Source organism: Callospermophilus lateralis, chromosome 3 (genome assembly GCF_048772815.1).
Source record: "Callospermophilus lateralis isolate mCalLat2 chromosome 3, mCalLat2.hap1, whole genome shotgun sequence".
Classification (NCBI taxonomy): Eukaryota; Metazoa; Chordata; class Mammalia; order Rodentia; family Sciuridae; genus Callospermophilus; species Callospermophilus lateralis.
The window spans coordinates 114,730,851-114,754,893 of NC_135307.1; the positions used below are offsets into that span (position 1 = coordinate 114,730,851).

A 24,043-nucleotide genomic window follows, 5' to 3' on the forward strand; every position below is an offset into this window, starting at 1 on the left:
AAAAAGAATTTTTATGCATCATTGCATGTACTTACCATGTTGGTCCAGAGGATAAGAGGACAATTTTTAGATTAGAATTCTTAAATAGGAATGTTCCCAGGTGACCAAGATTCCTTGGCAATCTATGGACGATGCTCAAATTCACAGCATAAAATATGGAAAAGTGCAAAGGAAACCAAGTATATCGAAATATAATTATAAAAATATTTTTAAAAAGAAATTTTGCTATAAATTAACTTGGTTTTTTAACATTAAAATAAGAGTCACCCTGGAGGGTCTAATAATTATTGTAATTTCAAAGTAGTGATGAGTTTTAAATAAGATTTCAAAATATCTATAACATATTTAATACTGATGGCAAAAGTCATAGTACTGCATATACTTATAGTTTTTTGCTGACATTCATAACAGAAGGAAATGCTAAATATCTGTTGGAAGTTGTTAAAATAAAGATGGAATCCATAGACCCCTCCAAGGCGGTCATATGAAGTTAATAGTTATATTCCATTTTCAGGCTTCCCAGTTTAGCTGTCTGAGTCACTTGAGTGCATGCCTATGTGTAGGCTTCCATGGGGGCTTGTGGACCAGACCATAATGACAAAGGAACCAGGCTCCAGGACTTCAGTCACCATTGTGACAGTGGCCAGTGGCGTGTGACCACTTTGACCTTGGATTTGGACATTATATCTGCTACTTCCCTGATAGAACTGCTGAAACATTAAGAAGCTTGGGATTTTTGTCACTAGGAAGAATTTAACCTTTATTTCTCAAAGGAAGAAACAGATAGCTAGTTCACAAAGATCTGTCTGTAAAAGGAAATCACCTTCTTCGTCTGGCTGTGGGAGCAAAGGGTTTGGTCATCATCTATAGTGGGCACTAAGATTGTGGCATCAAGGGTATGAGAATCAGTGCTTACATGTACAAACTATTCCTATATGGTTCTTAGAGAAGGGGTCTGTTGATACAGATATTTAGGCCCAAAATATATGCCCAGAACTAACTACTAAAACTGGAATGAAACCCAAATGTCAAGCCAAAGTAAAGATTTCCTCACATTGACAAAGCTATTTTTACCTCTTGATCAGCCTGTACCAAAGCTTGGTCTTCACTGAACACACCCTCTAGCAAGAGCCACAGGCCACCTGCATCTTTTGCGAGGACTTTCTGGACACCATTACAGGCCCTGGAACTGCTTACAGACACATAAATTATAGATGCAGCTGTTTTCTATATGCAAGACCAGGTGGGGGCTAGGTTTGGAACGGTTTCAGAAGCAGCCCATGGCATGTGGAATTGGGACCACATTTGCTGAAAATGTGATTTTAAAATCATTTGCTATTGTCTGGCTAAATATTCATCTAACCCTTTAGAGAGGATGTGTGGATAAGAGTAGTCAATGGTAAGAAGGTTCAGGGTCTCACTTTTTTATTTCCTAGGATAGCTCCTGCAGCTTTCTCCTGTTAGTATTTCAAATAGATCTTTAATGGACTTTTTAGTTTCCAAATAATAACCTCTTCTACACTATTGCCTTTCCCAGCAATAAAATCTTAGCCAGAAACTACCTCAATTCAAAGCTTTTAATGTTGTGAATTGGATTTTAAGGAGAAGCTATAAAAAAGGGGGAAAATGACTATACCCCACAGGAGTATTTCTGCTTGGACCATGTCCTTTATAGCAATTAAAAATGTTTAAGTTTTAATGAAGGTAATACATGCATATAGGAAAAAAATTTTAAATGGTGGTAAAATGACAAAATGGGAAATAAATGTCTCCTTTCTCATCCCCATCCCTACCTAAGTACCAGTTCCCATCCCCAAATATTAACAGTGTTATAACCAGACTTTTCTAAATAGTTCTATGTTTATATTATGTATATGCTTTTATATAAAAGTATGCACAAATGGGGTCATATCAAAAACACTGTTTCATTTTAAAATGTATCACAGAGTTCTTTCCACACCCATGTCCACATATCATCTCATCCTTTTTAAGGCCACTTGGTTCATTTTGTGGATATCTAACATTACAATTTATTTGAGCACTCTTTTATTGATGGGCATTTAAGTTGTTTTTGGTTTTCTGTATTTTAAAAAAAAACTGTAAAGAACATCTTCATTGAAAATATTTTTGTAGCTAGGATCACCCCCACAGACCCTCATGGGAGCCCAGACTCAGGTCAGGCTCAGGACCGCCCCTGCCAACCTGAAGACCCACACCAGAGCCCAGGCCTAGGACCACCCCCCGCTGACACCTGCAGGAGCCCAGGCCCAGAATAGGCCCAGGACCACCTCTCCCACCCACTGACCCACACCAGAGCCCTGGCCCAGGTCAGACCAGAACTTCCCCCACTGACCTGAATGAGAGCCCAGACCCAAGACCGTCCCTGTTCAGAATGGAAGACCATCCTGGGACTCCTCATTCACCAACATGTTGCTCCCCCAGCCTGCCTCCATCTTGGGACACCGCAGCCATCGCCATAGTCCTCCCCATGTAGTAGCCTCCACCTTGGGACAACATTCAGGGCCTGGAAGCAGCTGCATCTCCAAACAGGCAGCCCAAAGCCATTGTAAGGTCCACCCTTTTAGCTCCATCTCTGAAAGTGGTTGCATCCATCTTGGGACACCCTCACTGCTATCTTGAATTACCTCTACTATCGCTGCCACCACCTTTAGTTACAGTAGCATCCATCTTGGGACACCGGCTAGGGACTAGAAGCCAACACCAAGGGGAGGTACTGGTAATCTTCAGGGAAACTATAAGATTACAGGTAAAAACGTAATACCTGAGATCTGTACTGCAAGAAAGGAAGACACATAGACAACATGGAAAAACAAGGGAAGAAAGTGCCCCAAACAGGTAAAAATGGGAGTTCATAACCCACTTGAGTCAAATGTATGAAAGATGATATGTCATGAGCTTTGTAATGTTTTGAACAACCAATAAAAAAATAAATGAATAAATAAAAAAGAAAAAAAGAAAAAAAAAAGAAAGTGCCCCAAACAAACCAAGATACTTCAATAGTGGAATCCATTGACAGCACAGTTGATTGAAGTGTCAGAGAAGGAGTTCAGAATGTATGTAATTAAAATGATCTGCAAATTAAATAAAGACATAAGAGAGCAAATACAGGCAAAAATTGATCACTCCATCAATGAGATTAGAGAACAAATACAGGCAACAACTGATCACACCAACAAAGAGATAAGGGAGCAAATACAGGTAGCAAAAGATTATTTCAAGAAAGAGATAGAGATTCTGAAAAAAAAAATCAGAAATCCTTGAAATGAAGGAAACAATAAACCAAATTTAAAAACTCAATAGAAAGCATCACTAACAGACTAGATCACATGGAAGATGAATATCAGATAATGAATACAAAATATACTATCTTGAAAATAAAGTTGGCCACACAAGTGAAAATGATAAAAAGCCATGGACAGAACATCCAAGAATTATGGGATAGGATCAAAAGACCAAATCTAAGATTTATTGGGATAGAGGAAGGTACAGAGATTCAAACCAAAGGAATGCACAATCTCTTCAATGGAAATAATATCATAAAATTTCCCAAACATGAAGAGTGAATTGGAAAATCAAATACAAGAAGCTTTCAGGACACTGAATGTAAAAATTACAACAGATCTACACCAAGTCACATTATAATGAAAATGCCTAGCATACAGAATAAGCATAGAATCTTAAAGGCCATAAGAGAGGAAACAGATTATGTATAGGGGGAGAGACCAATTCAGATCTCAGCCGATTTTTCAACTCAGACTCTCAAAGCCAAGAGATCCTGGAACAACATATACTGAACAACATATTCTGAAAGAAAATGGATGCCAACCAAGAAACTTATATCCAGCAAAACTAAGCTTCAAATTTGATTAAGAAATAAAAACCTTTCATGATAAACAAAAGTTTTAAAAATTCATAGCAAGAAAACCCGCACTACAGAGCATTCTCGGCAAAATATTCCACAAGGAGGAAATGAAAAACAACAATGAAAATCAGCAAAGGGAAGAACTACAATAAAGAAAAGGTCAAGCAAAGGAGAAACCAAGTCAAGTTAAAAACCAAAAATAAACCAAAATGTCTGGGAATACAAATCATATTTCAATAATAACCCTGAATGTAAACAGCCTAAACTCATCAACTAAAGGGCATAGACTGACAGACTGGATTTTTTTAAAAAACCCAACAATATTCTACCTTCAAGAGATTCATCCGCAGACTGGAGGTAAAAGGGTGGTAAAAAAAAAAAAAGGTACCACTCACATGGACCCCGTAAACAAGCAGGGGTTTTCATCCTCATATCAAATAACATGCACTTCAAACTAAAGCTAGTGAAAAGGGATAAAAAAAAAATGACATTTCATACTGCTTAAGGGATTTATACATCAACAAGACATAACAATTATAAATATCTATGTCCCAAACAATGAGGCATTTGTGTATATCAAACAAACACTTCTCAAATATGAGAACCAAATAAACCACAACATAATAATACTGGGTGACTATAATACACCTCTGTCACCACTGGATAGATCTTTCAAACAAAAACTAAACAAAGAAACTAGAGAACTCAATAAAACAATCAATAATTTAGACTTAACAGACATATAGAATATTCCATCTGTCAAAAAGCAAATACACTTTCTTCTCAGCAGCTCACGGATTCTTCTCCCAAATAGACCACATGTTATGCCACAAAGCAGGTCTTAGCAAATACAAAAAAAATAGAGATATTACCCTGCATTCTATCTGACCATAATGGAATGAAATTAGAAATCAATGATAAAATAAAAAATAGAAGCTACTCCAACACCTGGAGACTAAACAATATGCTATTGAATTATACATGGACAACCAAAGACAACAGGAAGGAAATAAAAAAAATTCTTAGAGGGAAATGAAAATTCCAATACAACTTAATAAAATCTCTGGGACACTATGAAGGCAGTGCAAAGAGGAAAGTTCATTGCATTAAGCTCATTTATTAAAAGAATAAAAAGCCAACAAATAAATTGCCTGACATTATATCTCAAACCCCTAGAAAAAGAACAGACCAATACCAAAAGTAGTAGAAGACAGGAAATAATTAAAATCAGGACAGAAATCAATGAAATTGAAACAAAAGAAAAAATTCAAAATATTGACAAATCAAAAAGCTGGGTTTTTGAAAAAATAAATAAAATTGACAAACCCTTAGCCACCCTAACAAAAAGAAGAGAGAAAACTCAAATTATTAAAAATTTGTGATTAAAAAATATCACAACAGACACTATTGAAATACAAAAGACAATTAGAAGCTATTTTCAAAATTTATACTCCAGTAAAATAGAAAACCTGGACGACACCAACAAATTTCTAGAGGCATAGGATCAACCCAAACTGAGTCAAGAGGACATACACAATTTAAACAGATCAGTTTCAAGCAAGGAAATAGAAGACACTATCAAAAGCCTACCAACCAAGAAAATCCTGGGACCAGTCAGATTCACAGCTGATTTCTGCAAGATCTACAAAGAATTAATACCATTACTCCTCAAATTATTCCATGAAATAGAAAAGGAGGGAGCCCTTCCAAACTCATTCTAAGAAGCTAGTATCATCCTGATACCAAAACCAGGCAAAAACACATCAAGGAAAGAAAATTTCAGACCAATATCTCTGATGAATATAGATGCAAAAATTCTGGCAAATTGCATACAAAAATATATTTTTAAAATAGTGCACCATGATCAAGTCAGGTTCATTTCAGGGATGCAAGGTTTGTTCAACATATGGAAATCAATAAATTTAATCATGACATCAATAGACTTGAAGATAAGAATAATATGATTATATCAATTGATGCGGAGAAAGCATTTGACAAAATACAGCATCCTTTCATGTTCAAAATACTAGAAAAACTAGGGGCAATAGGAACATACCTCAACATTATAAAAGCTATCTATACTAAAACTAAGGCCAACATCATTCTAAATGGAGAAAATTGGAAGCATTCCCTCTAAAAACTAGAACAAGATAGGGATGTCCTCTTTTCACCACTTCTATTCAACATAGTCCTTGAAACTCAAGTCAGATTAATTAGACAGATGAAAGAAATTAAAGGGATATGAATAGGAAAAGAAGAACTCAAACTATCATTATTTGCTGATGACATGATTCCATACTTAGAGGATCCAAAAAACTCCACCAGAAAAATTCTAGAATTAATAAATTAATTTGGCAAAGTAGCAGGATATTAGATATTAAATCAATACCCATAAAATAAATGTATTTCTCTACATCAGTGATGAATCCTCTGAAAGAGAAATTAGGAAAACTACCCCATTCACAATGGCCTCAAAAAAAAAATACTTGGGAATCAATTTAACAAAAGAGGTGAAAGACCTCTACAATGAAAAATCATAGAACACTAAAGAAAGAAATTGAAGAAGACCTTAGAAAATGGAAAGACCTCCCATGCTCTTGGATAGGCAGAATTAATATTGTCAGAATGGCCATACTAACCAAAACTATAGATTTGATGCTATACAGATTCAACGCAATTCCAATTAAAATCCCAACATTATTCCTTATAGAAATAGAAAAGGCAATCATGAAATTCACTTGGAAAAATAAGAGACTCAGAATAGCCAAAACAATCCTTAGCAAGAAGAGTGAAGCAGGAGGCATCACAATACCAGACCTTAAACTATACTTCAAACTATAGTAGCAAAATGGCATGGTATTGGCACCAGAATAGATATGTAGACCAATGGTACAGAATAGAAAACACATAGACAAACCCAGATAAATACAGTTATCGCTTACTAGACAAAGGTGCCAAAAACATACATTGGAGAAAAGATAGCCTCTTCAACAAATGGAGCTGGGGAAACTGGAAATTCATATGCAGCAAAATGAAAATAAACCCTTATCTCTCACCATGCACAAAACTCAATTCAAAGTGGATCAAGGACCTAGTAATTAGACAAGAGACCCTATGCCCAATAGAGGAAAAAGTAGGCCCAAATCTTCATCATGTAGGATTAGGCCCTGACTTCCTTAACAGGACTCTTAAAGTGTAAGAAAAAAAATCAAGAATCAATAAGTGGGATGGATTCAAACTAAAAAGCTTCTTCTCAGCCAAAGAAACAATCAATGAGTGAAGAGAGAACCTACATTTTGGGAGCAAATTTTTGCCACACGCATGTTAAATAGAACACTAATCTTCAGGATATACAAAGAACTCAAAAAACACCAAAAAAACAAACAACCTAATCAATAAATGGGCTAAGGAGCTGAACAGACACTTCTCAGAAGAAGATATACAGTCGATCAACAAATATATGAAAAAATGTTCAACACCTATAGTAATTAGAGAAATGCAAATCAAAAATACTATAAGATTTCATCTCACACCAGTCAGAATGGCAGTTATGAACGTAAGTGTTGGCAAGGATGTGGGGGGAAAAGGCACACTCATGCATTGCTGGTGGGACTGCAAATTGGTGCAACCAATCTGGAAAGCATGTATGGAGATTCCTTTGAAAACTTGAAAAACCACCATTTGACCCAGGTATCCCACTCCTCAGTCTATATCCAAAGGACTTAAAATCAATATATTATAGTAACACAACCAGATCAATGTTTATAGCAGCTCAATTCACAATAGCTAAACTATGGAACAAACCTAGATGTCCTACAATAGATGAATGGATAAAGAAACTTGAGATATATATATACCCAGTGGAATATTACTCAGCATTAAAAGAGAATAAAATTATGGCATTTGCAGGTAAATGGATGGAGTTGGAGAATACCATGCTAAGTGAAGTAAGCCAATCCCAAAAAACCAAAGGCCAAACGTTCTGATAAGTGGATGCTGATCCATAATGTGGGGGGGGGGGGATGGAGAAAATGGAGGAACTTTGGGCAAAGGGAGGGAGGGTGGGGAAGAAGTATGGGGGCAGGAAAGATGGTTGAATGAGATGGACATTATGACCCTAGGTACATGTATGACTGCACATATGGGTGTCACTACATCATGTACAACCAGAGAAATGAAAAATTGTGCTGCAATGTACAATGAATCAAAATTCATTCTGCTGTCATATATGCATAATTAGAATTAATTAATTAAATTTTTAAAAGAAATAAAATATTTTTGTATACTTACAAAAGGTTATCACTAGAGGAAGTAGAATTCTTGCATCAAAGTGTGTGGACATTTAAAGTTTTACTAGTGTAACCAAATTGATCTCCAGCATGGCTAGATAGGTTCAGCACTGGCAATAGTAATTTTTTTTAATATTTGCCAATCTGGTGGGTCAAAATGTCTTCACTCTTCTTGCTAAGGATTGCTTTGGCTATAAACAAGATTTTGATTTACATTTCTTAAATTATATGTAAGGCAAAACGACTTTTTGTTTGCTTGTAGTATACTTGTACCTGGTTTTCTGTGAATTGCCTACTTATCTTTCTTGGCCTGTCTATCATTTGAGCATTCTACCATTTTTGGCAAATATATATTAAGTTCCTATTATGTGAGCACTGTGCTGAGCCTTAGAACTGTAACAATGAATAAACACCACAGTCTTTGCCCTTTTGGAGCTTACAATGTCCTGGGAAATAAACATTAATCAAATAGTTATGCGGATAGATTTATATGCAAACTGAGTTAAAGGCCTTGAAGGAAGCCTCTTGCATCTCATAGAGCATACCAGGGAAGATGCAGACTGGACAGGATGGGAAAAAACCTCCCCAGGACAGCCAATATCTAAGGAATGAACTGGATTTGGAGTTGATGCAGAATTTCCAGAAAAAAGGGACAGCACTGTGGAGAAAACATGATGTCTTTGATGAGCTGATAAGTAGAACAGAGCACTGAGAGACAGGGGAGCCTGGGGCTACAGCAGTGGGGCTTGCTTTATTTTTACCCCTGAGATTTAATGAAAGTCATTCAAGGAGCTTAAGCCATAGTTGGTAATCCAATCTGAATTCTGAAAAGAATAAAGAAATCTTGTCTGACTGAGAAGAAGAAAATAGGAAGAACAATTAGGTTCTTGAATGAGTCTGAATAAGATGTAATAGTATCTTGGCCCTGAATTATGGAAGTGGACATGAAGAGAAGTAGATGGTTCAAGCAATATGGAGGAGATTAAATAAAATTTTTAAGATGGATTAGATACAAGATGTTAAAAAGAGAGACTGGGCCTATGATATTTCCTGAGTTTCTGGTTAGACAGATGATGATACATTTCCTCGGATCAGAAACTGAAAGGTCCAGCATGGGTTCAGCCTTAAGACACCCAAAATGAAGCTGTCAAGAAGGCAATTAGATGTAAAAGTCTGGAGCCAGAGGCAAAGTCTGGGAACTAAATTTGGAAGTCACTGGCATATACTAATTAAAGCAGTGGCATAAATGAAATTGCTCAGAAAAAGAATTCAGTGCCCATGACAGGTCTACTCTTAATCCTAAGGAACTCTAACACTTAGAGAACAATGAAACAGAAAACCAGACAGGCTCAGAGCAGGAGGAAAGCAAGCTGAATGCAGGGTCCCAGAATCCAACAGGAGAGTGTTGCAGTCGAATGAAGCAGAGCTCAAGGCCTCTCCTTCATCTAGGAAAATGAGACCTCAAAAATAACCACTGGGTTTAGCAGCATAGAGGCCTTGGTGACATTTATTTGATTTTTTTCAGCAAAATAATGGGGACATTATTTTTAATTGTTTTAATTAAAAAAAAAAAAAAACAGTTTCAAACCTGTCCTTCCTCATCTTCACCCCTGACTCTTCTTTGCCACTCAATAAGTTGAATTGATTTTATAACACAGTATTCTGAGCTCCCTACCTGTGCTCTCCCAGTATCCATGGCAACAAGCCAGCCAAGGGTGGTGTGTGCAGGGGAAGATGCCTGAGTTTGGAGACCCTTCTGCACCCTCATGAAGCTTCTGCCTGTGCAGGTCTGGTCTCTGGGAAGACCCATCATAGAAATCCTGCCGAAAGTGGGTTTGACAAAGAAAGAATCCTTATATTTTTGTGATACCTACTGAAAGATTTAAGGATAAATAAGATCTGGAATTTGCAAAGTGAAACAAGATAAGCTATGAGTTGATCATTGTTGAAGCTTGTTGATGTATATGTAAGGATTTATTGTATTATTCTCTCTACTTTTATGGACAAAATTTTTTATACTAAATTATAAAAAGTTAAATTAATTATTCTGTAAAATGAAGGTACAAGGAACCAGTGGCCATCCTGGGGCCACTATGTATATGGCTTTTAAAACTGAAACATCTTGTGGCTGGGGTTGTGGCTCAGTGGCAGAGCACTTGCCTAGCATGTGTGAGGCACTGGGTTCAATCCTCAACATCACATTAAAAAGATAAATAAAATAAAGGCTTTCTATCCAACTATTTTTAAAAAAACAACTATTAGGGGATGGGGATATGGCTCAAGTATTAGCACGTTCGCCTGGCATGCATGAGGCACTGGGTTCAATCCTTAGCACTACATAAAAATAAAATAAAGATATTGTGTCCACCTAAAGCTAAAAAATAATTTAAAAAAAAAAAACTATTAAAAAATTAAAACAGGAACATCTCTCAGCCCAATCCACCATTGGCTTCCCATTTTCAATGTGTCAGATGCATCTGAGGAAATTCTACTTTCTTCTCCACTGATCTAAACACCTTGTTCCTTGCCCCTTTTCTCCTTTATCACCTGCTTCCTGAGTGTGGATTCCAAAGCACAGATCTGTCACTCTGGTCCTGGTGAACTACAACAAGTCCCCTCGCATCTCTGAACCCATATCTGAAAAAATGAGAATAAGTCTGCTTAGCAATGTTGTCAGGAGGGAACGTGGAGCCAATGCTAACATGTCTTCCTGCTTCGCAGGAAAAAACAGAACTCTAAATTTTTGTGTAAACCTCTCAATTCTCAAATTTGGGCTTATTTTAAAAGAAAGAAAGACTACATAAGCCACAACAAGCCCATCTACAGGCTAAAATCAGCGACTGGGTGGCCCACATGCAACCTCTCACCTAGATAATGGCATATAATTCAACTTTGTGGCCCTTCTCCCTCTTCTTGTCTCCCACCCCTAACTTTCTTCTTTCCTTCTCCCTTTCTGCATCCTTTTCTCCTAACCACTCCCATCCTCCGGGCCTATACTAACTCCAAGTGGTAGAGGGAAACGGAGCGGGTAAAGTCGGGGAAGCCTGAGGGAGGTGTTCTCCACGCCTGGCGCTGGTCGGGGGTGTGGAAGAACGCGGCCCAGAGAGGGACCAGGACAAAACCCTGGACGGAGGAATAGGCCAGCAGCTGGGGGGGTGAGCTCAGTTTCTGGAGGACCCATCTGAGGGACTCATCTGAGTGGCTCTCGTTTTCCTCCACAGCCTTACGAAGTCGTTCTGGCCGCTCCATCATCAATGGGAACTGGGCGATTGACCGTCCTGGGAAATACGAGGGCGGAGGGACCATGTTCACCTACAAGCGTCCCAATGAGATCTCGAGCACGGCTGGCGAGTCCTTTTTGGCCGAAGGTCCCACGAACGAAATCTTAGATGTCTATGTGAGTACAGATGGTGCTGGGCTGTTCTCTAGACTTTGTATCTGGTTGCTTCCAAAGAACACACTTAGGGCAAATAAGCAATAAATCATTCCTCGGGCTCAATAAAATCATTTGCGTGGAGCTTGTTGGAGGTACCCCTTCAACGCTTGGCACTCATGGCTGTCATTTACCCCTGAACGTACCCCGCTCATAGAAACTTTAAACTCTACCAGATGCTTGGTACTCTCAGAGTTTATTGACCCAGTAAAACCAATTTTACTTGTTGAACCAAATCAGAGGCAAACATATCCTTTATTTCATGAGCACTGGATCTCCTCCAGGCACTTCCCTCCTCAAGCTAATTTGGCATGTTTTCTTTTCACGGCAAAAGAAAGCAAATGCCAAATGCAAGACCGCTCACAGCTCCCAGCCCTCTTCAAACTCTGCTAAAGCAAATGAAGAATCCAGCGCTCCAGACCCCTCCAGATGAAACGATAAAGCTTAGAGCAACAGTCTCGAGGTTTACTAGAAGTTCCCCACTTCACAAAGGAGAACTGTGATCTACTTTACTTAAAACTAGAATATCAAGTTGCCAAACAGTTTTTAAAGATCCCTGTTTTTTAAAAAAAGAAACAACTAGAATCCAGTCTCCTGAAAAGATCAGGAAATAAAGGATGACCAGAAATAAAAGCTTAAAATTATGTTTGGGTAAAAAGAATGAGCTCACAAAAAAAAAAAAAGAAAGAAAGAAAGAAAGAAAGAAAGAAAAAAGAAAAAAAAAAAAAAAGAATGAGCTCACCAATAAATATACATACTCTGTCCCCAAAGCCTTGCTGGTCTACATAATATTTGCTGTGTCAGAGTTTTAGAAATATAATTAATTGCATTGTGATTATTTCTTCAACTCTACAGTTCTGTGTCCATTCCTCTTGGGTCTATGTAGTGGACTAGAAATTACAAAGAAAGCCTTGTTATAGTCAATTTGGGTTTTTTTGGTTTTTTTTTAAAGCTATCCACTTGGTGGGTTCACTCTGGTTAAATTTGAAATGGTATCAGAGACTGGGGTTGTGAAAGGCCTGCTGTGGGTGGTCTTGGAAAGGCGGCCAACAATAATTTCATAAACAGGACAAGGCTTGGACTGGCAGAAGAGGCAGGAGAGGAATGGGGGCAATAACAGAGTGTGTAGGTGAGGGGGATGGGGTAGAGAACAGGAACCCACAGTCACACAACTGTGTCCTTCAGGGCTCTGTGCTCACTACCATATTCCCACACAACACTCATGAGTTGGGATGGATTCGTGGTGTAGGAAGCCCAGTGCTTTTCATGTCGGCCTACCTCTGGGTGACTGATGGGATGGAGACCCACTCCACAAGGAGGCGGGGGTGAGAGATGATGGCATGATTACATAAATAGGAAGGACAGGCACAGGATCCCCCCACCCCCTCACATTCCCCACACCCTGTGCTGGAGCCAGTCAGCAGTACCATAGGAACACAGGACCTAAGAAACCAACTGGACTCTCACCTCCTCTTTTCTCCAGATGAAGAAATCAAAAACTGTGGGATTCAGAGACTTGCTCTAGATCACAGATGGCCAGATAGACAGCCACTTCATCAAACATGGCAGCGTCTCCTTGCTTGGCTCAAATACTGTAAATCCTCATTCTGTTGCTTCATTGAGCCCAAGCCCTGCCTCCCCCCACCTCCCCCCACCCCACCGTGACAGCCACGGGCATTAGGACTTTATGCTCCAAAGACAATAGGGGGCGCTTACTCCACAGGCCCTGCTCACAGAGGTTGTGTTTCCATCCCAGATACTCTTCCAGGGCTGACTTCCAGTAGCTTCCTGCTTGCTGTCCTGTCTCTTTGTCACTGGTTCCTGAAAGAATATAACCCAAGAAGACTTACTTCCCTTATGAACCAGTTTTCTGATCCCATCTCTTTGTGATTCTAGAACTTTCCATAAATGAAAAAGGGGTGGGATGCAGAAAGCCAACAAGGGATAGATTGAGCTAGTCTCCCTGACCAAGTAGAGGACTTTAAAGAAACTTAATGCTCCAGGCCTGCTCTGCCAAGGAGGTTTCATCCTTGTTTGTATGTCTCACCACCTAGTGTTCAAACAGGTTCTCCTGCAGTGGAAACATATTTATCTATGTGGGACATGTAGGGAGCACAGAGCAAATGCAATGCCATGGCCTAGAATGGCTGGCAGCCAACAAAAAGATTTGGCTTCCTATGTGGTATTTATAAAATCTTGACTCTCAGCCTAGTTTGCTCCAGATCTGCTCAAGAATCAAGTTCTTCATTCCTCAAATGATGAGAAGCCCTCTGGAAATAGTTTGGTTTCATCTGCCACAGGGTCACTAACATTACTAGATGTGAATGAACCTTCTCATGTGGCAATAGCACCACTCGTACTATTGTAACCCACGTCAGCAGGAAAGGGGATGCACATGTGTGCCACAGCAGTGACACTGACTTTTCTGCCATCAGATGATACACCAGCAACCCAACCCAGGAGTCCACTATGAGTATGTCATCATGGGAACCAATGCCATCAGCCCACAGGTGCCGCCTCACAGGAGACCAGGTAAAATCCCTTGTTTTACCACCAAGCACTGGGACACTTCCTTTTAAAGGCCTCTCCTCTTCTTGCCTCCTCTCTCTGTCTCTTGCTCTCTTTGTAAAAACGTAGAAAACCATGATCCCACGTTTCAAAGTCAGTGGGCCTTACTATCGCAGCATAATTCACCACTGGTGTAAGCCTTACTAATAAGACCATTTTGTTCACTTGATTCAAAAACAAGGTAAACATCCAAGTCTGCCTTTCTAGTCCGGCATTTTGAGATGTCTCACATTAATTTCCTACAGCAACTGAAGCAAATTACCTCCAACTTAGTGACTCGGGGTGAGACAAATTTACTGTCTCACAGTTTCAGAGGTCAGAAGTCTGAAAAGGATTTCACTGGGCCAGAGTCAAGGTGTCAGCAGGGCCAGGGCCAGACTCACTCTGGATGCTCCAGGGGAGAACCCATTCCCTTGGCTTGTGCAGCCTGAAGAGCCCACTGCCTTCCTTGGTTCCTGGCCCCTTCCTCCACCTCCAAACCAGACAGTAGCACCTTCAGATCTCTCTGACTCTAGCCCTCTTCCACCATCACATCTCCTTTAAGTCTCATCCTCCTGGCTCTTTCCTTTTCAAGGACCTTTAAGATTAGATAGCCCCCTCCCAGATAATCACTTCATCTCAAAATCTTTAATCATATCCTCAAAGTCTCTTTTGCCATATGAAGTAACATATATCACAGGTTCCAAGAAGTAGGCCGTGGTCCTGTATGGGGGCAGGGTGGATTACCTGTCTTCCACATGCCATTTCTCTTGGTCCCCTGATGCTTCTGTTAATAACAGTTGACCTATTAAAACAGGATCACAAGGCTCACACCAAATGATCCACCCTGCTGCTTCCTAGGGGTGTTGCTGGTAGACAGGGTGGTGGTGCTGGGTATGGTGCTGCTCTCTGCAGACATGGCCCCACCAGGTGATGAGTGAGCCCACCACCCAGAAGGAGACTGGAAATGCCAAAGACTGATCTCTCACATGCACTGGGTCCAGGCTCTGAGGTCTCCCAATAGAGTTCAGAGGCAGCTGCTATCATTAGCCTCAATTTAAGAGCAAGGGAATGGAAGCTTCAGGAGACTGAGTTATTTGTCCAGGTTCCATGCCTGAGCAGTGACCTCAGATTGGCCTGTGTGACTATCCTGTGCTATTATCCTGCCTGAAGGTTACCTGGTCCAGTACCTGTCCTAAGAAGAGAGGGAACAGGTGCCAGACCTGGCCCATCCATCCTTCTGTGGGCTACAGTTTGGAAAACTAAGCTCTCTGATTGCCACAGTCTGGGTAGGAGCCACCTGGCTGCCTAGAGAGGGTATGTGGTGGGTCAGCACATGGGACAGGGGTGTTGTCCAAACCTCAAGTCAGCACAACACCCACACAAAATTTGATGCTATTTCCAGGAGCAAAACACAGTCTGAGAAATCAAGCACAGATGGCAAAATACTGGGATTTCTGAGATCTGTTGCTGATTTTTAGGGACAGTTGGATAGACTGAAGTCAAATAGGATCATGATGATTGATAACAGGCCTAATGGACCTCAGCAAATGGATAGCAGGGGATTCTGAGATCAGCTTCCAGGAACAGAGCAGGCCAGAAGGGAGCAGTTGTAAAAGGTGATAGAGGGAAGAGGACATATGGACCAGGCTCCATCCTCCATGTCAACAATCAGGAGGCCAGAGTCTAAATCCAGCTCTGCCACTTTCTTTCTGTACACCCTCAGGCAAGTCGGTAACTTCTCTGAACAAATTCTCAGTCTAAACAATAAAGGGGAAAAGTAAAACTGCATTCAAAAGTAGTCTTTCTGGAGATATGAGTGGATATTGGATGAATTCATTTTTCTTTCATACAAGATACTAAAAAGATTTTTAAATGTTTTTTGTCTAGTAACAATCTACATAATATCATGTATATCCATATGTCTTGATCTTCATTCTGTTTGCCTAATCTGCACATAAATTTTTAAACCACAAAGTGGTTTGTTTAAAACCAACAAAGTAAAAAAGCACTGGTAAAGGGGTGGAGAAAGCCCTATATTTTTAACTGTGCTTTATAGTAACTCTAGAATATGCCTTCTTATTTTATACTAAAATGATACATGCTTGAACAATATTCAATCAAAATGGAAATATGTAAAGTCAAAACAGCTCCCATGTAATTACTGAAACTTGGGAGCAACCAAGATGTCCTTCAGTAGGTGAATATATAAACAGTGGCACATCCAACAGAGGACTAGCACTCCGTGGTGAAATAAATCAGGTTCCAAGCCACCAAGAGACATGGAGAACCAGGTACAGTGGCATACACCTATAATCCTAGTGACTCAGAAGGCTGAAATAGGAAGATTGCAAATTTGAGGCCAGCCTTAGCAATTTAGTGAGAACCTGTGTTTAAAAATTTAAAAACTGAGGGACTGGGGATGTATCTCAGTGGTAAAGCACCCCCAGAGTTCAATCCCCAATACAAAAAAGAAAAAAGAAAACACAAGAGATATGGTGGAACCTAAAATACATATTACTAAGTGAATCTGAAAAGGCTATATGCTTATTGATTCCAATTCTATGAAATTCTAGAAAAGTCAGAATTAAGGAAAAAATTTAAAATATCAGTGGTTGCCAGGGTTAGGAGGAGAGAAGAATGACCAGAAGAGCCGAGGATTTCAGGGCAGTGTACCTATCCTCTATGACACTATAATGGCCCTTGCATGTCATTATGCTTTTGTCCAAAACCATAGATAGATGTATGCCATCAGGATGTTGATGGTGAAAGAGGCTATGCACATGTGGGGACAGCGGACATATGGAATTCTGCACCCTCTGCTCAGTTTTGCTTTGAATCTTAAACCACTCTAAAAAATAATATTATTTAAAAAAGCAACAGCCTCCAGTCCCATCCCCTTCCCAGAGGGAATCTCTCAGAACAATTTGAAGGGACTCTGCCTCACCCCTTTATATGCATACACAAACATGTTTGCAGACAATCTGAATCTTTGTCTACAATCTCAAATATACAAGGAATATCACAGAATGTTATTTTCCATCACTCAATTTAAATCCAACCTCAATGTTAACCTTCTTTGAAACTGGTAGAAAATTCAGTATGTCAGTATGGGGGGTCTCTCTCTCTCTCTCTCTCTCTCTCTCTCTCTCTCTCTCTCTCTCTCTCTCTTTCTCTCTCTCTCTCTCTCTCTATGAGGAAAGATCCCAGAATCTCAGAAGGACCAGAGCACTGGCTAGACCCTCTGAAGGTCTATTTATGCCAATTTCATTGAAAACTGTAGGTTGAGGGCAGTCGCATGGGAACTATGGGTTGGGGCTCTGCCGCTTCCAGCCTCTGCTGGGGACAAGGATGCCCATGAGCCAACAGCCAGTCCCCAACCCTACTCCAGATGTGGTCTCCTCCTGGGTTATTCTTCCTGATGCATGGAAGGGTCCATGGTGCTCAGGAAACCCAAGACCTCAGATTCCTACTTTCCCTACATTCGAAAAAGCCCTCTCCCTGTTCCCTCCCTCCCTTCCTCCTCCTCCTCCTTCTCCTCCTCCTCCTCCTCCTCCTTCTCCTCCTCCCCCTCTTCCTCCTCCCCTTCCTCCTCATCCTTAGCTGACAGAACTTCCACTTTGCCCTCCCTGAGAGCCCAGCCTTGTACTATGCTAAAGGAGAGCCATCAACTTCAAGCAGCTTTATTTTGTCTCCTGCAAAAAAACAAAGCAAAAAAAATCTAAGGGTATGGCTCCCCTTTCAGACTAGGGGAGGAAGGCAGGAGACAAAGATAGGCCACCAAACACAAATTAACATACCAAAAGTGACCTGCCACATGTGTGTGTGTGTGTGTGTGTGTGTGTGCAAACTGAATTCTATGCCTTTTTTGTTCATCAAACAACATATCACAGTCAATATCTCCATGTCAGAACATGTATGAGCTGCATTCTTTTAAAAAGAAAATTCACATAGTATTCCATTTCGCAGTTGCAGCATAGTATATTTTTATCACTATTCTCTGTGAACATTGAAGTCTGTTCTACTGTTTTGCTATTTCAAATAATAACCATATTAATAATCATACTTGTATGTTCAGCTTTACATCAAAGAATGAGAATCTTTGTCTGACAAAGATTTTAGGAGCTGAATCACTAGGTCAAAGGGTGTATGTGAATTTAAATTTTGGATAACTAGAGTCAAATCACCCTCTAAAAATTGGCATCTATTTGCAGGCTCATAAACAGTGGATTTAAGTGTTTTCATGCACCTTCAGCCAGGGATTTGGGACTCTGGGGTTGATCAGAAACTCCGAGTTTCTGATCCTTATCATTAGGTAAATGGAGCTATTGATGTTTTTATTCATATTTTCAGGTGTAGTTCTTTCGTTAGGAGTGAAGTGAACATTTTTGTGTGGCTTTTGGCTGTTTGCATGTCTTTTGATGGAAACTGCCTCTCCAAGGCCCTTGTGTACTTTTCCTATTGGGATGTTCATCTTTTTTCTTATTGATTTTTAATTCATATTTTGAATATTAAGAAAGCAAGCATCTGCTTATTTTAAATATCCTATACTTAAGTGTTGCAGATTAGAAATGATCTCATGCCACGTAATTTCTAACGTTGAAGCAATTTCCTCTTTCAACTCAGTGTCCCAAATGATCTTCCTTCTCTGTGTGTGCACTGGCCTCTCCTAGGGGAACCCCTCAATGGCCAGCTGGATGAAGAAGGTAGAAGCCAGGAAGATGGAGAAGAGAAAGAGAAGAACGGGGAGAAGGAAGACTTGCACGGGGAGGCATCTGAAATCTTCACCTCAGAATCAGGGCAGACCTTCCCCGTCAGGCATCCAGATAGATTTTCTTCCCATCGACCAGACAACTTGGTACCACCAGTGCCACAGCCCCCACGAAGAAGCCGGGATCACAACTGGAAGCAGCTGGGGACAACAGAATGCTCAACAACCTGTGGGAAAGGTGAGCCTGCCTGTGGGACAGAGTGTCCTTGCAGAACCCAAACAAGGAAGTATGTCCCAGGGTGTGTGGCAAATCCTCACTTCCGTGACCTACCTGTGAAATGGTTCATTGGCACAACAGACGGGGTTAGAGGTCCCCAAGATGATCCTTGGGCTCGGTGATCTACTACAAGGACTTACAAGATTCAGAAAGGCTGTTGTGCTCATGTTTACACTTTATAACAATAAAAGGATACAGTTTAGAATCAGCAAAGAGAAATAGCATATGGACACAGTCCTGGAGAAACCAAGGGCCAGTTTCCAAGTGTCCCCTCCTTGAAGATACCTGGTAGAGCCATACAGGGATACCCTTTATTTTCCCCACAGTGATGTGGGACAACACACCCTGAGTACTGCTGACCAGAGATGCTCACCCAAGTTTCAATGTCCAGGACTTTTACTGGGCATTAGTCACATAGGCATATAGCTCCCACATGGCTGGCATTAGCTACATAGCCTTTAGTACCCCCGAGGTCAAACCAATACAGTGTAGCAAGGCTTGAGGCATACAAATACAGACAGTCCCTGTAAATCACATTGTCGGCACAGATTATCCTGACAAATCCATGCACATGGCCCAAGACCTCAGGCATAGAAAAACTCTCACCAGGCAGAATTTTCCAGGGACTCCAAGGTCATCTCCCAGTAGCTGATTCAGGGCCAGTTGTGAGGACAGACCTTTCTATGCAATGTGCAGGGTTTGAGCAACCCAGGCTGCTGAGTTAAGCCTTTTCTGGGCATATATATATATATATATATATATATATATATATATATATATATATTTTTTTTTTTTTTTTCATAGTAATTACAGAATACACATTTCAGGTCTAAAATTGATATACAAGTCAAGGTTGTAGAAGATTTTACACAAATGCCATTTGAAACTCATTCTCAAATCTAATGATTTTAGGAGAGTAAAACATACTTTGAGGGCTTGAGGTGTTAATTAACTGGCTTTTATACTCACGATTTCCTTTCCATACTCTCCCAGTAAAAATCTTAATTCCAGATTCATCCATTAGCCTAACTCAATCAGATAGGACCTCCAAGGGGCAAACCCGTACCCAACAAAGTCGGGTTTATTAACTTATTGCAAGAAGGGAGATTAGAAACCTGAAGAGGCATGGCCTGTCTCTCTAAACAAAAGGGAGTTACAGGATTTGGGAGATGGATGGAGTTTTGGTGTCATTTCAATAAAGCAGGGTTTTGACAGGCTCAAAGCATGGCTGTGTCAAGGGGCCAACATGAGGCCTGAACATGGATGGACCCGGCATCCCATTTCCTTGGAAGCTCCAAAGTTAGGATAGGTATGGAACATGATATCCAAAAACTCCTTATGTGACATTGTCCCCTTGATAGGAAATGAACTGTGCTTCTGCTTCAAGGTAACTTTGATCCTCATTACAAGAATACATCTATAAACTGGTAGTTATCATTTCCTTCACATATATAATAATAGCCTCTCATTTGTACTAAAATTCTATTGTTGTCCCTGAAATGGCTGTTGTCTGAAGGGAGGTTATTATAGAAACAAAAAGACTGTGTGCCCCTAGGATTTCCTACAACCTGTGTCACTATGTGATACACCCAACATATTGTTTTGGGATTTTTTTTCTTTTCTTTTCTTCAAGAGACTTGAATCTAAGAGTATGAAATTTGGAAATCTTGACATAATTCGAACATAGAAAAATCTCTCACAATTGCTTCTAAAGCTTTGACTTAGTGGCTTTGAGAATAAAATTTAAGTTTTGGGTTCTTCTGGGAGCTAGAGTTCTTCCTGCTCAGAATCTCTGAAATTCCATAAAGACTTGGTAACTAGAGTATTAATTTACAAGGTTTTATTCCAATTTTATTGTGTTCATGCTTGATACATGTGTAAAGAATGTGGACTGGCAATTCGTTGAACCCAACTTCTTCTGTAAGTTTTATGAGGGAAAATACATTTATGAGGGAAAATGCCTGTAGAATGTGTCTTGAGAGAGGTAGAAATATAGGAGTAATTCTGCATTAAGGCCAAAATCATTTTAATGAGACTCTGGCTATGACATTTATAGAGATAAGTAGTATGTAATGTAATTAACATAGGAACCCAAGATCAAAATGTATTATTTCTAAAATATTCTGCCATCTGTATAGTGGTGTGATGCCTGTGAAAAGGAACCAGATACACTCAGAACTAGGTGAAGATGAGAGAAAGTCATTAAAAGGATGAAAATTATCATCATTTGGGGTTTGGGGGGTGGGGTTGTGGGATTTTTTTGTTTTGTATTTTGATACTGGGGATTGAACTCAGGGGCACTTGACCACTGAGCCACATCCCCAGCCCTATTTTGTATTTTATTTAGAGACAGGGTCTCACTGAGTTGCTTAGCACCTCACCATTGCTGAGGTTGGCTTTGAACTCACAATTCTCCTGTCTCAGCCTCCCGAGCCACTGGGATTACAGGTGTGCACCACTGGGTCCAGCTCATCATGTGGTAACATATCAAGGGTGGCATAGATAGAAGTTTCTCTTCCACCCCACCCAGCCACCATAAGGCATTGCATTGTGGACATAATGAGATAAGGATAAAGTATGTACCCTTGGCCAACACATTCTCCATACTCTATGTGTCCAGCAATAACTGGATGGATGCTGTTCACTCGTCTAGGTAGCCATTCAGCAGGCCTTTCTCTATTCTATACTTGACATGATGGAGAGACCTAATATCCAAAGTTTCCAGTTATTTTGGCCCCTAACCTACCCTGGATGTGTGATCCACACTGAGGTAAAAACTCTCCCTCTTATCCTCTGGTATCGAACCAGCAAACTCCTATTCCTACTCCAAGACCTACCTACCTCAGATTCCACCTCCTCTGTGAAGCTTTCCTGATTCTGCAAGATGCAAATAGGCACTTCTTCATCTGGGACTCCCAGCAGTTCAGGACACATCTCTGTCCCCACCCTGCCTGGCTGGGCTGGCTCCATGAGTATGTAGTTTGTAGCCTCTGCATCTGGTACCATAGCACAGCAGCCAATCTCAAATGTGTCTAGGATAAGTGAATAGATCATTATATTTCAAATGTGGGCTGTATGAGCTATTAGAAAAGATACAAGAACAGCTTTTATATCTTTATTATATCCTAGATACACGATTCTATTCCTGCCTTTACCCATGTGCTATCAGTAAAATAAAAAATGTGGATTCATATATTCAAAAATTATCTGGGGCTGGGGATATAGCTCAGTTGGTAGAGAGTTTGCCTTGCATGCACAAAGTCCTGGGTTCAATCCCCATCACCAAACACACACACACACACAAAAAGAATAGTCTGTGTCTCTATGTTTCCATATGACTCTATGTAATCTTTAAGGTAGCGCTCTCCTTGACATTGTGGATTCACACTGTCTTCTAGATTGTGAGATCTGGAATTTGACATCCATACCCATTTTAAATATTTAGGCTGTACATACCCACTTGCACATGTTCACACCCACACTTGGCATCTGCCACTCATGAGTATCTGAGGTGACATTCCTACCCTCTTCTTTTCCCTGATAAACAGTACTGGTTTGGAAGCCAAAGAGATAATGCAGAGGTACATTGGGAATAAACCAAAAATGGGGGTGTTTCTTTCCCTACCTTCCCTTTTCTTATAATCCTAGCTCTCTTTTCCTTTCATGTGACAAATGCCAGCAGCCCATGGGTGCCTCTCCCTGCACCCTTTAAAGTGATGTCACCAGATGTGCAAGGCCAGGGAAACAATGTGGATGCATAGAACAGTCATCAGCAGAATTATCAAGTGTGTTGTGACCAAGAAATTCTAAGAGTGCCAGCATCGTCCAACCCTTTTCTGCACAACCCAAATCCATACCTCTTTCGATCTCATCATCTGTGCCTTATAAACCCTCTCCCACACTCTTGCCTATCCTCCCTGGAGGAGCCAGCCACACATGTCTGTGTCTCCCACATTTACATTTCCCTTTATGTAAATGCTTCAGCAGCAGCATGCCAATCATGGTATTAGCCTTTTAGGGTGGTAGCCAAGAGTAGCCCATACTCAACTACCCGGTCAAAGTCCTGGCATGGCTCAATTGATTCCTGCAGGTGCTAGAGTTATTAACCTCTTACTTGATCCATCTTACATCCATCTCTCCATAATATCTCACTGACCTCCACCCCATCCCTTGAATTCACTAACCCCATTTATTATAAACTAATAACCTGAGGTACAGTTCCCAATTCTGACATAACACACTTCTATTTTGACCAGCATTCCCACAGACCAGCCAGACCAACCAACCCCACATTTGTTCTTCTGCCCGAAGTCTAGCCAGCACCTGCCCTCAACACCCTGTCCTTGCTTGCGGGCAATGATAGGAATCACTGGATTGTAATCTTGGACAATGTGAGGTGGTCAGGTGCCCTTCTGAATGACAATCTCCCTTTCTGTGGATGTAAGAATTGAACTAAAGAAAGAAACCATTGCAGTTGCTGGAGTCAAGAATTGTAGGTCCAGTGTTTCCTCACCATTAGAGAGACAAAGAGCCTCTGATTTCATTTCCTTGGTTCATTTCCATGGAGCTGGACCATGGACAATGGACAATGCACATAAATGCAATAAAATTGTGGGGGAAGGCAAGCAGTGGCCACCTGCCAAAACCCCCCAAGCAGGACCCATCCTTCCAAGCAAGAGCATTCCTATGGTATCCTGTATCCTTTTAGCTAAAAATATTATATTTCCCCCTATGTGAATGCCAAGTGGTTGGGTAGTGACTTTTGCTTTCCAATCCACAAACTTATAAGTGGAAAAGTTAAACCCACATGGTCTAGAGCGAAAGGAATAGGCTAAATAAGATCTTTACTTAAGCCCTTAATAGCTAGGTCCTAAATGGGTGCACTGCAAGCTGGGAGCTAAGT

The 24,043-nt window shown here is 40.5% G+C and overlaps 1 protein-coding gene across 2 annotated transcripts in view; it reads left to right on the forward strand.

The window, feature by feature from the left end:
- Window positions 1-24,043, forward strand: part of Thsd4 (thrombospondin type 1 domain containing 4) — a 598,160-nt gene that overhangs the window by 555,851 nt on the left and 18,266 nt on the right. For both annotated transcript variants that reach the window (XM_077109034.1, XM_076848675.2), the window contains 3 exons: window positions 11,394-11,569; window positions 14,041-14,137; window positions 18,826-19,101. In XM_077109034.1, the coding sequence (XP_076965149.1) occupies window positions 11,394-11,569; window positions 14,041-14,137; window positions 18,826-19,101 (549 nt within the window). The remainder of the gene's footprint in view (window positions 1-11,393; window positions 11,570-14,040; window positions 14,138-18,825; window positions 19,102-24,043) is intronic.